This window comes from Leucoraja erinacea, chromosome 16 (genome assembly GCF_028641065.1).
Source record: "Leucoraja erinacea ecotype New England chromosome 16, Leri_hhj_1, whole genome shotgun sequence".
Lineage (NCBI taxonomy): Eukaryota > Metazoa > Chordata > Chondrichthyes > Rajiformes > Rajidae > Leucoraja > Leucoraja erinaceus.
Window position 1 is genome coordinate 35693119 of NC_073392.1, and position 14212 is coordinate 35707330.

The 14212-nt window shown below is 42.8% G+C and overlaps 1 protein-coding gene across 2 annotated transcripts in view; it reads left to right on the top strand.

The window, feature by feature from the left end:
• The window catches only part of LOC129704808 (constitutive coactivator of PPAR-gamma-like protein 1 homolog), a 130461-nt gene that overhangs the window by 108644 nt on the left and 7605 nt on the right, over window positions 1-14212 (top strand). For both annotated transcript variants that reach the window (XM_055648166.1, XM_055648167.1), the window contains 3 exons: window positions 1808-1991; window positions 4229-4367; window positions 8760-8862. In XM_055648166.1, the coding sequence (XP_055504141.1) occupies window positions 1808-1991; window positions 4229-4367; window positions 8760-8862 (426 nt within the window). The remainder of the gene's footprint in view (window positions 1-1807; window positions 1992-4228; window positions 4368-8759; window positions 8863-14212) is intronic.

Sequence of the window (14212 nt, forward strand, 5' to 3'; positions counted from 1 at the left end):
TATATGCTTTTATATCAACCTTTTTGGTCACATCTTCAAAAAACTCAAATCATTTTTTTGAGAGATTTCCCACTTACAAAACCGCCCTAACTATCCCTGACAACACCAACATCTGAGGAGTTGCAGGCAGTAATGAAGGCTGTCCAAGTTTACAGTGGGACATTGATTAGCTGCAGAATGGTGGAGAAATGGCAGCTGGAGATTAATTGGAACAATTATGAGGTGTTGCACTTCGGGAAGGTGAATGTAAGTTATTAGCAATACAGTTAATAGCAAGACCCTTAACACCATTGATTCATAAAGTGATCTTGGGGGGTCCATAGCTCCCTGCAAGTGGCAACACTTGAATAGAGTTGTGAAGAAAGCATGTGGTATACGTGCCTTCATTGACTGGGGCATTGTATAAGAGTAAAAAAGTCATGAAGCAGCTTTATAGAACTTGTTTTGGCTGCAATTGGAGTATTGTTTCCCATTGCCAGAAAGATGTGGGGGATTTGGAGAAGACGCAGAAGAGATTTACCAGAATACTACCTGGATTAGAAGGTATTTGCTATAAGGAGAAACAAGGAGCTGTGTGGAGGAGAGCTCAAAACAAAATTCCAAACAAGACAATGCATTGCCTATTACAAAAAAAATACACAAAGTGCTGGAGTAACTCAGCGGGTCAAGCAGCATCTTTGGAGAACACAGTTAGGTGACACTTTGGGTTGAGAATAAGTCTGAAGAAAGGACCCGACCCAAAATGTCACCTATCCATGTTCTCTAGAGATGCTGTGTGACCCACTGAGTTACTTCAGCACACTGTGTCTTTTTTTTGTTAAAAGGAGAGGTTGAACAAACTAGGAGGTGAGGGGAAGCCTGATAGAAGTGTATACAATTTATGAGAGACATATATAGTGTAGACAGTTAAAAAAAAAGGTGAGAGGAGCAAAGTTTAAAAAAGGTGTATGGGCAAGTTTTATACACAGAGTGGTGGGTGCCTGGTACACTGCTAGGGGGTGGTGGGGGCAGATTCAATAGTGGCATTTAAAAAGGCTTTTTCATAGGCACATGGATATGCAGAGGAGGTGATAATCATCGCTTCGGGCAAAGGAGAATAGAGTAAATTGGCACCATGTTCTCATGGACGTTGCAGGCTTATTCCTGCACTGAACGGCCTGTTCCTGCCTTCTACACCTCCAGATTCAGGGACAGTTTCTTCCCAGCTGTTATCAGGCAACTGAATCATCCTACTGCAACCAGAGAGCAGTGATAAACTACTATTCTACCTCTTTGGTGACCTCGGACTGTCTTTGATTGGACTTTGCTGGCTTTACCTTGCACTGAATGTTATTCCCTTTTCATGTATCTATGCACTGTAAATGGGTCGATTGTTATGTATTTTCTTTCTGCTGACTGGTTAGCACGCAACAAAAGCTTTTCACTGTACCTCGGTACATGTGACAGTAAACTAAACTGAACCGTTGTACGTTCCGAACTCGCAGATGTCAAAAATCTGAATCGGGGGTCGGGGGGGGGAGGAACACTCATCAGCTCCGGCAAAATGCAGAGAAATGCAAGATTAACGTTTGAGTTCAGTGTTCAGAAGACCATCAACCTGAAACATTCTGGTTCCCACAGCCTGACGGGAATTTCTAGCTTTTTATGTTTACAAATCAAAATATTGGAGACTACATCAGTTTGAGTTACAAAATAATAGAGCACTTTTGTTGTACATACACTCGTGTATATGCTACTGTTTATCTTTTATTTATTGAATATTATTCGGCATTCTAGAATAAAAATAATATTTTATGATTGATTCTAGGCTGATCAAGCTACAAAACTTGAAAAGATGCGTCAGAGTATTGTGGAAGGCTTAAACCTTTCCAGGCAAAGTCATCCTATTGCTTATCCTCCTCCAGCACCCATGCATTTTTATCAAGCTGCAGTTTACCCACGACCTCTTGGACCAATTTTGTCACATCATAATAGAGGACGAGGTGTGGGTGGTAAGTAGCATTGTTGTCTTGTCTATACTGAATATTGGAATTACAGCAAAGTGTTCTCACCCACCAAGGTGCTACATCTACACTATTCCCATATCCCTCTAAGCCTTTCATATTGATGTACCTGTTCAAAAGTATTTTAAATTTACTCATAGTATCTGCCTAGTCTAAGCTTGTTTATCAAGAATTCGGTATTTGCAGCCATATCAAAGGCAATACCTTGCAGCAAACACCTAAATCTTTGGAGTTGCCTGAAGCCAATCTTGGCAGATCGACCCATTTCTGTTTTCTAACCTATATCAGGTGATGACCATTGGTTCTGATTTTATTAATGCTATCTAGTATTTTAAATGAACAAAAATCCAAATCAGTCTGAGCATCAGGTAATGCTTGAATGTCACTTTCACACAACTACTTAGCTACATGTTTGCTTCCACATGTGATTGCATACTTTTTTGTCAAGAATATTGCTCAACCTCTCTTCTGCATCTTTAGCACATTGATATTACTGATTTCTATTTGATATAAATGTAACAGTGCTAAATAATACATTGAATTACTATGTTGAACAGTTGAGTTTCATTTTTAATCCAGTCTAGTTTTATATGACCATACATGTATGGTAACTGTAAATGTCTTAATTTTGTATAGACACTAGGGGCAATTCAGTTCAAAATGTTAGTTTGCAGTGCAGAACTTATTTTAATTGATTAGGAATATTATTTGTGCCACAGGAATGAGTGATGAAAGAGTTAAAAGAAGTTAGAACATATACTGTAAATGGTAGGGGGCTAAAGATTGGTGATGAAAAGAGGGACCTTGGGTTTAAATCCATAGTTTCCTGAAAGCAGCAACACGGATAGATAGATTAAAAGATACAGCATGGAAACAAGCCTTTCAGCCCACCGAGTTCATGCCAACCATCGATGGTTCTAAGTTTTTACTTTTCGCATCGATTCCTCACACACTAGGGGCAATTCACAACGGCTAATTACCTTACAAAGCTGCACATCTTTGAGATGTGGGAGGAAACTGGAGCATGGAGGGACAGCGCACAAACAGCACCCAAGGTCAAGGTCAAACCTGGGTCTCTGATGCTGTGAAGCGGCGGATCTATCAGCTGCACCACTGGTCCACCCTCATAGGGTAATGATGAAGGCATGTGGAAAGCTTGCCTTTATAAATTGGGTACTGAGTATACAAATTGGGGCAGTTCTGGCTACCACACTGTAGGCAATATATGGTGAGTACAGAGGAGAATTTCCTGGATTGGTGGACTTTATTTCTGGGGAGTGTTTACATAGGCTGGATTTACTTTATCTGGAGCAAAGAAGGCTGAGGGATAACTAGATTGTGGGAGGCAGAGATAGGGTAGATATAATCTTTTTCCCCCATGGTAGGGTATCAAAAACAAGAATGCTTACGTTTACAGTGAAAGAGATTTGAGGGGAAAGGTGCATGCACATTGAGAGTGATTCCTATCTGGAACTCACTCCCTGAGAAAGTGATGGAATCAAATACATTCACTGTGTTTAACATTTAGCCATGCACTTTAAAAGACATGCACAGGATAGGTTTAGAAAGCTATTGGGCCAAACTCAGGCAGGTGATACTAATGTAGAGGGGATAGACACAAAATGCTGGAGTAATTAAGTAGGACAGGCAGCATGTCTGGAGAGAAGGAATGGGTGACGTTTTGGATCAAGACCTTTTTCTCTAGTGTAGATGGGGCATGTTGGCCAGCGTGTTGGACTGAAGAGCCTGCTTCCAAGCTGTACGACTCAACTACACTTAAATGTGGACCTAATGCAGACTGATGTGATTAATGTCGTTGGGCCAAATGGTCTGCCTGGATATGGTCATTGCCTCTCTGCAGCACCCATCAATCTTTAGAAAGCACAAGAATCATGTAGTAGTTTATTCTAAATAAAGCTTCAGTTTTTCAAGTTTTTTTTTCAAAAAAACGAGCATTTACCTGCCTTTGGGGGATAATCAAAGGATACTAAAGATGTAGTAACACATACTTTATGCAATTTTTGAATTTATACTTGCAGAGCATGGCCATTAATCTTCTATATTTTGACCTTACTAAAGATGTAGTAACACATACTTTTCTTTTCAGTTTGGTAATTCTTTGACCAGTTTATCAAAGGTTTGTCGATACAGTTTTATATTTTCCATCCTCATTTTGATCTACTAAAGTATACTATGTACATTAATCACTCCTTTTCCATTTGCAGGTGTTCAGCCAATGCCCTCTCAAGGAGGAAAGCTGGAGATTGCAGGGACAGTTGTGGGCCAATGGGCAGGGAGCAAGCGTGGGCGCGGCAGAACGGCCTTCCCTCTTCAAGTTGTTTCCGTGGGGGGCCCAGCCAGAGGGTATGTTGACCACGAGAGATGTAACAGAGTCCACTCAATAGTCTTAGAGTTTGAATTCATGACACAAAGCATTTAACTGAATCAAAGTAAAAGCAAACAAAACATAATGGATTTTAATGCACAATGAGGTTGTACTTGCTCTATTTCTAAGAAACTGGACAGAATTCAAGTAATGGACATAGGACAAGGAACAATGCAGCACTGAGGCAGGCTCTTTGGACCATCATTTACAGTCGAGGGGGTACTCAACATCCTTATCGTGTATGAAGTTAGATAAATCTCCCGGGCCTGGAGCTCTGGGAATCTGTAGAAGAAATTGCAGGTGCCCTGGCTGAGATATATGAATCATCGTTAGACACGGGTAGGGTGCCGGAAGACTGGAGTGTGGACTGGGAACCACAGACCAGTGAACCTAACATTGGTGGTAGGCAAGTTATTGCAGAGGATTCTGAGTGATAATGTATATACGCATTTGGATTGACGGGCTGATTAAGAATAATCAGCATGGTTTTGTTTGTGGGAGATCATGTCTTATGAATCTTTTTTTGAAGAAGTAACTAAAAAGGATGATTAGTTAACCTAAATACATATATAAAAAACTACTAATATAATAGATGTATGGAGATCTGCTAATCCAGTTGGAAGGGAATACTCGTTTTACTCTTCGGTACATAAAACCTATTCAAGAATTGATTATTTTTTAGTGGATATGAAATTAATGCCACATACAAACAATCCAACATACCACATTAGTAGTATCTCAGATCACTCTCCGTTGCCATTTTCAGTAAAATTTGAGGGTATGCCGGGTAAACAATCTTTTTGGAGGTTTAATACATATTTTAAATGACGTGCAAGGCTAGCAATATTTAAAACAACAAATGAAATTTTTTTTAGATACAAATGATATACCAGGTACTTTGCCTTCTTTATTATGGGAAACTTTTAAGGCATTTATGAGAGGAATTATAATTTCATATCAAAGTTTTCAAAATAAAAAGAATAAGACAGAACAAATGTTGTTAGATCAAGAAATCAGAGAGTTAGAGTTAGATAATGCTAAAGATTCCACGACAGATAAACACAACAAGATAATATTACTGAAATTTAAACTTAATCGAATTTTATCGGCAAGAGTAATAGGACTATTCCAAATTACAAAACAGGAACATTTTGAGTTTGGTGACAAACCACATAAGCTTTTAGCTCGCCAATTGAAAAAACAAGAAAAGGAAAATACTATAACCAAAATTAAATCAGAGAAAGGTGAATTACTAATACTACCTAAAGATATTAATAATAGATTTGCTCAATTTTACCAAAACTTATATACATCTAAAATTAAAATAGAAGATAGTAAAATTAAAACATTTTTAGATAATTGTAATCTTCCAAAACTGGACCTTTTGGAACAAGAGGAACTTGGAGCTCAAATTACAATCAAAGAAATAGGTGAAACAAACGACCCCTTATTTATTTAATTTATACTCCCATGCTTTTAAAGAAAACAAACTACCTGAAACACTAACAGAATCAACTATTACGCTTATTCCAAAAAAAGATAATAGTGGTAGCATAATGAATTCTGAAGTGTATAGACACATCCTATCTGCTCAAGTTCAGACAAATGCCTCAAAACTCATTGGCCGTCGGTTCATTCTACAGCAAGACAATGATCCCAAACATACTGCTAAAGCAACAAAGGAGATTTTCAAAGCTAAAAAATTGTAAATTCAATCACCCAATTGAGCATGCCTTAATGCTGAAGAGAAAACTGAAGGGGACTAAGCCCCAAAATAAGCATGCTAAAGATGACTGCAATACATTGTCAGATTTTAATAAAAGCCACGTTTATACATTTTGGTTTCACCGTGTAGAAATTACAGCAGTGTTTATACACAGTTCCCCCCCCCCCCCCCCGTCCCCCCCCCCCCCCCCCCCATATCAGGGCACCATAATGTTGGGACACAGTAATATCATGTAAATGGAAGTAGTCATGTTTAGTATTTTGTTGCATATCCTTTGCATGCAATGACTGCTTGAAGTCAGCGATTCATGGACATCACTAGTTGTTGGGTGTCTTTCTAATGATGCTCTGCCAGGCCTGTATTGCAGCCATCTTTAGCTTATGCTTGTTTTAGGGGCTAGTCCCTTTCAGTATATAAAAGGCATGCTCAATTGGGTTCAGATCGGGTGATTGACTTGGCCACTCAAGAATTGACCATTCTTAGCTTTGAAAAGCATGCCCAGGGCATAACACCCCCACTACCGTGTTTTATAGATGAGGTGGTATGCTTTGGATCCTGGGCAGTTCCTTCTCTCCTTTAAGAGATACATTTATTGTCATTTGGACCCCTTGAGGTCCAAACGAAATGCCGTTTCTGCAGCCATACATACAAACACATAGACCCAAGACACAACATAATTTACATAAACATCCATCACATTGCTGTCGCACACCGGGTCTTGGTGTTAGAGACCCCGGCCATTCCAAGCCGCGCGGGGCAGTGATGTAGGCCCCGCTCCAGGAGCTCTTCAACCCCGCAACTCGGGCGGGGGAAGTCGCCGTTGCGAGAGCCCTGAAAAGCGGTCTCCCTCCAGGGAGCCGCGGGCTCCCGGTGCCGCCGTCCACAGACCTGCCGTTGGAGCCTCCGACTCTCCGGTAGCAGCAGCAGCAGCAGCAGCAGCAGCAACAGCGCTCCTCCACCGCTCCACCCGCTCTGGACTCGGCCAGCCCCGCGACGGCGACGGTGAGTTGTAGCACCAGAGTCCCCGGCTTCTTCTGTTGGAGGCCGCTCCTCGTTGCGGCCCCAACGACAACGGAAACCAGACGAGAAAAGGTCGGGTCTCCAGTGCAGGGAGAGATTTTAAAAGTTTCCCCCCCCCCCGTCCCCACCCACCCCCCACCCCCCCAACACACACACCCCAACAAAAAATAACAAAAACTACATTAAAACACAGACAGAAAAAAATAAAACGCGGACAGACTGCAGAGGCCGCTGCTGGCCAGAGCCGCGCCGCCCACCGGATTGGTTGCTCTTTTAAGTACTTCTTGGGAAACTGTAACCTGGCCATCCTTTTTTTGTGGCTAACCAGTGATTTGCATCTTGTGGCGTAGCCTCTATATTTGTGTTCATGAAGTCTTCTGCAGACAGTGGTCATTGACAAATCCACTCCTGAAGAGTGTTTCTAATCTGTCGGACAGGTGTTTGGGGATTTTTCTTTATTATAGAGAGTATTCTTCTATCATCAGCTGTGGAGATTTTCCTTGGCCTGCCAGTCCCTTTGCGATTAGTAAGCTCACCAGTGCTCTCTTTCTTCTTAATGATGCTCCAAAGAGTAGATTTTGGTAAGCCGAAAGTTTGGCTTTTGTCTCCAACAGTTTTATTCTAGTTTCTCAGTCTCATAATGGCTTATTTGACTTTCATTGGCACAACTTTGGTCCTCATGTTGATAAACAGCAATAAACGTTTCCAAAGGTGATAGAAAGGCAGGAGGAAAGACTAGGTGCTGAGAGCTCTGTTATTAAGGAGGCAATTAAACACACCTGAGCAGTTACAAACACCTGTGACGCCATGTGTCCCCATTATGGTGCCCTCTGAAATGGGGGGACTATGTATAAACACAGCTGCAATTTCTACATGGTGAAACCAAAATGTATAAAAATGGCCTTTAATAAAATCTGACAGAGGCAAATAAATAAATGATTAATCTTTGTCCCAAACATTATCCAAGGCACTGTATCTCTTCCTTGTTTCTTCTCCTGCGGTCAGGCAGTCAAAATGCTGTGTTGAGGCCATCAAGGCTTCCACTGGGCGATGGAAGATCCCACGGCCGTCCTGCGAACGGGCCAATTCAAGCCTTGCGATTCGGTGTGGACGAAGCTGCTGTTGCTAAAGCTCCTGAGAAGTCAGTAGCCAACCAGCTCCCAATGTTACAGACCTCAGGGCCTGCGGCCAAAGCCTCGGCAAGTGGCCTCGCAGTCGCAATCACAGCTCCGCCATAGCCTCCTAAAGTCAGTCAGCTCCGCGAGTCCATGGGCTCTGTGCCGGAGCCCTCAAGGTCGATCGCAGCTGGAGGCCGCCCAGCTCCTCGATGTTAGGCCGCAGCGCCAACGGAGATATGACATGGAAAAAAAGTTGCATCTCTATTGAAGAAAGAGATTAAAAAGTTTCCCCCACAATAATACACAACTAAAATAGACTATTACATACATCTAACATTAACAATAAGACAAAGAAGGAAGAGAGACAGACACCCTGCAGGCGAGTCGCAGCTGCACCACCACCACCACTACTTTTGTTGGTGCTATGTGATACTTTCCCATTGTTTTAGTCTGCTCCTGTTAAATGCATTTCATGCAGCTAAAATTAATACCTTTTTTTTTTAAAGACGTGCAAGAGGAATCATATCCAGCCCAGCTGCGAGCCGTTTCTGCAGGGGACCCAAGTACCACACTAAAAGTGCTGCTGTCTGGAATGTCAGAAATCAGGGGGTGAGCCACAAGAACATGTTGCTATTCCTTTTGTTAGAATGAAGCATATTGCCATTGATAGAAAACTGAATAACATCACATCCCATGGAACATAAAATGTTGAGGGTAATGTGGTATCACTGAAACTAAAGCAGGCCAGGTGTTCTACCTGCCATATATAGGAAGGATGTCATTAAGCTGGAAAGGTGCAGAGAAGATTTACAAGGATGGTGCCAGGACTCGAGGGCTGGAGCTCTTGGAAAAGGTTGGGCAGGCTTGGACCTTTATTCCTTGGAGCACTGGAGCCTGAGCGGTGATGTTAAAGAGGCATATAAACTCACGAGGGGAATAGATAGTGTGAATGCACAGTCTTTTATCCAGGGCAGGGAAATCAGGAACCCGGGGTCATAGGATTAAGGTGAGAGGGGCAAGATTAAGTAGGAACCTTGGGGGCAATTTCTTCACTCAGTAAAGTTGAGTAAACAAGGTGTCAGAGGAGGTAGTGAGGCATGTACTATAACAACATTTAAAATAGACTAATAGGATAGGAAAGGTTTAGAGGGATATGAACTGAACGTGGGCACGTGGGACTGGCTTAGATGGGGCATGTTGGTTAGCATGGATGAGTTGGGCCGAAGGGCCGGTTTCCATGCTGTATGATTCTATGGCTCGTAACCACTGTGCTATACATTATTTAGTCTAATCTTTTCCAAAGTGGTGCTGCAACAGGATGTAAATGAGGCCATGAGTGATTGCACCTTTCTTATTTTTGAACACTGCCCATATTTTCTCAGAGGATGACACAAAGTGCTGGACCCTTCTGCCAACCCGAAATGTCACCTATTTATGTTGTCCAGAAATGATGGCTGACCCGCTGAGTTATATCACTTCACGCCATTTACATTGTTGTTGTAAATCATCATTGTCACTTGTGTCTACTTATCTCAGAGGATGATCTCTTCAGCTTTTCCTCTCCGCCTGCTCCTCTATCATTCTCCCTCATTAGTAATGCAACTCCTCCACCTCTTTTACATCCCTCTCCATCGCATCTGAAACATTGAAACCCTGGAACATAGAGCAGCATTCCTGTCCCATAAGTCTCTGTAATGGTTATGAGTTTGGTACATAATGATGAAGTGCTTTAAGGGGTTGGTTATGCTTGATATCAGCTCCTACCTTCACAAGGACCAGCGCCCACCACAATTTGCCTATCACCACAATATATGAACAGGAGACACAATCTCACTGATTCTCCACTCTGCACTGGACCATTTGAACACATACGTCAGGCAGTTGTTCATCGACTACATCTCTGAAGATATGTCCTGGACCCAGCACATTGATGCAATCATAAAGAAAGGCCATCAACGACTCTACTGCCTTCGAACATTGAGGAGATTTGGTACGTCAATAAATAATTTTGTGAACTTCTACAGGTATACAGGAGGGAGCATTTCTGACTGGCTGCATCACTGACTGGCTCAAATGCCCAGGAGCAAATGAAATTACAAAAAGTGGTGGGCATTGGTCATGCGTACTGACCACTCCACCATCTAAGGCATCTTGTGGAGGGGATGCCTCAAAAAGACAGTCAGTATCATCAAAGACCCATGCCACCCTGCTTACGCTCTCATCATTCCTTCAATCAGGAAAAAAGGACACCAAGCGCTGGAGTAACCAGCAGGTCAGGCAGCATCCATGGAGAACATGGATCGGTGATGTTTCAGGTCAAGACCCTTCTTGACCTGAAACATTTGACCATTTCATTCCAAAAAGGAAGAAATATTCTAAGGGGAGTAGGAGGCAACCGTGGCTGATAAGAGAAGTTAGGGATAGAATAAAACTAAAAGAAAAGATGTATAATGCAACAAAGAGTAGCTGGAAGCCAGGGGATTGGGAAACGTTCATAGTACAACAGAAGGAAACAAAACGGGCAACATGGCCTGAAAAGATGCAGTACGAGAGGAAGCTGGCCAGGAATATAAAGAAGGACAGTAAAAGCTTCTTTAGATATGTTAAGGGAAAAAGGGTAGCAAACTCTAAATGAGTGAAGAATTAATCAATAACACTGAATATATTTTCCAAGCTTTAAATTAAATTGAAGGCAGACACGGGTGAAATTGTTATGGGTAACAAGGAAATGACAGAAATTGAACAGGTACTTCGGATCTGTCTTCACTAAGGAAGACACAAACAATCTCCCAGATATACTGGAGGACAGAGGATATAAGGGGGTAGAGGAACTTAATTTTTTTTTTATTTGGTGAGAAATAGTATTGAGTAGGCTAATGGGACTGAAGGATGATAAATCCCCTGGGCCGGATGGACTGCATCCCAGGGTCCTCGTGGAGGTGGTTCTTGTAATAGTGGATGCAGTGGTAATCATTTTCCAATGTTCAATAGATTCAGGATCAGTTTCTGTGGATTGGAGGATAGCTAATGTTATCCCACTTTTCAAGAATGGAGCTAGAGAGAAAACGGAGAATTACAGACCAGTTAGCCTGACTTTGGTGGTGGGAAAGATGCTGGAGTCAATTATTAAAGATGTAACAGTGGGGCATTTGGATAGCAGTAAAATGATTAGTCCAAGTCAACATGGATTTATGAAAAGGATTTCATGCTTGACTAATCTTCTGGAATTTTTTGAGGATGAGACAAGTAAAATGGATGAAGGGGAGCCAGTGGATGTAGTGTATCTAGACTTTCAGAAAGCCTTTGATAAGGTCTCGCACGGGAGACTGGTGACTAAAATTAGAGCACATGGTATTTGGGGTAGAAAATTAGTTTAAGAAGGAACTGCAGATGCTGGAAAATCAAAGTAGACAACAGTGCTGGAGAAACTCAGCGGGTGCAGCAGCATCTATGGAGCGAAGGAAATAGGCAACATTTTGGGCCGAAACCCTTCTTCAGTCTGACAAAAGAAATTCCTCCTCATCTCCATTCTAAAGGTACATCCTTTCATTCTGAGCCTGTGCCCTCTGGTCGTAGACTCTCCCACTGGTGGAAACATCCTTGCCACATCCACTCTATCCAGGACTTTCACTATTCAGTAAGTTTCAATGAGGTCCCCCCCCTCCTCCTTCTAAATTCCAGCGAGTACAGGCCCAGTGCTGTCAAATGCTCATCGTACGATAACCTAATAATTCCCGGGATCATTCTCATAAACCTCTGGACCCTCTCCATTCCTCAGATACGGGACCCAAAACTGCTCACAATATTCCAAATGCAGTCTGACCAGTGCCTTATAAGACTTTGCCTCCATCACAGTGAGGATGTGCTTGGTGAACTCACTGTGGTGGATGTTTAATTTGTGTTTATTGTATGTTTTGTTTTTATTGGTTCTGTGTATGACTGCAGGCAACATAATTTCGTTCAGACCGAAAGGTCTGAATGACAATAAAGGAATCTAATCTAATTCTAATTCTAAAACCTCAGCATTAAGAGCCCTGTTTTTATATTCTAATCCTCTTGAAATAAATGCATTGCATTTGTATTCCTTACTACCGATTCAACTTGCAAATTAACCTTTTGAGAACCCTGCACCAGCGCTCCCATATTCCTTTGCACCTCCAATTTCTGAATCTTTTTCTCATTTAGAAATTGTCTACGTCTTTATTCCTGCTACCAAAATGCATGACTCCACACTTTGCTTTGCTATATTACAACTGCCACTTCTCTGCCCACTCCTGACCTTTGCAAGCCCTTCAGCAGAGTCCCTGCTTTCTCTACAATACCTGCCCCTCCACCTATCTTCGCATCATCTGCAAACTTGGTCACAGGGCCTTCAATTCCGTCAACCAAATAATTGATATGTACAACGTGAAGAGTAGCGGCCCCAGCACCGATCCCTGCAGAACTCCGCTAGTCACTAGCAGCTCACCAGAAAACGCCCCCTTTATTCCCACTCTTTGCCTTCTGCCATTCAGCCAACCTTCTATCTGTACTCGTATCCTCCATCTAATACCATGGGCTCTCATCTGCTTTAACAGCCTCACATGCGGCACCTTATCAAAGGCCTGAAAATCCAGGTAAACTACATCCACTGACTCTCCTGCCATTTACTTCCTCAAAGAATTCCACCAGATTCCCTTTACAAAACTATTCTTCAGCCTATTTTATCATATGTTTCTAAGTACTCAAAATCCTTTATAATGGACTGTAAAATCTTACAACCACTGAAGTCTGTGTCACCGGCCTTTCTCTGAAGCATCTCCTCCTGCACCAGCTCCACGTATTGAACTGCACTTGTTTTTCTACTTTATGCCTACTAGTTCGTGGCCCGGGTGTAATCCTGAGATTGCAGCGCTGGCGGTCCTGTTCTTTAGCCTTGTCCCTTATGGCCCTGTCCCACGATGCACGTTCAAGAGCTTGTGGTAGCACGGAGAATGAACTTAGCGGGTACGTCGGAGCTCGGGGACGTGTCTTAGCGGCTCGTAACGCTAACGGCAGGTACTCTGGAAGACTCGCTAATGGCAGGCAAGCTCGGGAAGACTCGTGAAGATTTTTCAACATGTTGACCGTAAATCTCCGTAATCTCCGAGTTCGAATCAGGGCAAACTCGGGAGAACTCTTTGAATGAACTCGTACAGTGGAACAGGGCTTAAACTCCCTAAATTCTCTTTGCAGGACCTCACCTCCCTCTCTTCCTGTGTGTTGGTATCATTATGGACCATGGCCTCCAGCTGCTCACCAACCCCTCCTGTATGTCATGTGCCCACTCAGACATCCTTTGCAGTGTCACCAGGGAGTCAACACAGCATCCTGTAGTCTGGTTTGCAGCCGCAGAAACGCCTGTCTAGCCCCCTATCACATTGCTCTCCTGGATTTAGCCCAACCTTGTTCAATGAACCAGACTTGGTGCCACTGTGTTGGCTGCTCCGGCTATTTGCTCCTGGGAAGCCATCTTCCTCTCTCACTCCCCTCCTGCACAACACTATCCAAAATAGTATGCTTGTTTGAGAGGGAGATAGTCAGAGATAGGGAAACTCCTGCACAAACTGGAGAAACTCAGGCACTATGGTGAAGGGTCTTGACCCGAAACATCACCCATTCCTTCTCTCCATAGATATTGCCTGTCCCATTGAGTTAATCTGGCATTTTGTGTCTATCTTTGGTTTAAATCAGCATCTGCAGTTCCTTCCTGCACTAACTGCTGGACAAACCTGCAGACACAGTCGTCTTCCAGCCTTTCTGATGCAGCACACTGTGGACAGGGACCGAAAGCAAGGAAATGACTAGCCTGGGATGAACTGGGCTGGTTCAGGTGGTCATGAACAGCAGTTGCTTTATCATTCTGAGATGATAATACGTTGTATAGTGTATCTGTGGAGGTTTGAGTGAATTCTCAGACATGTCACCAATCCTCGCAGGC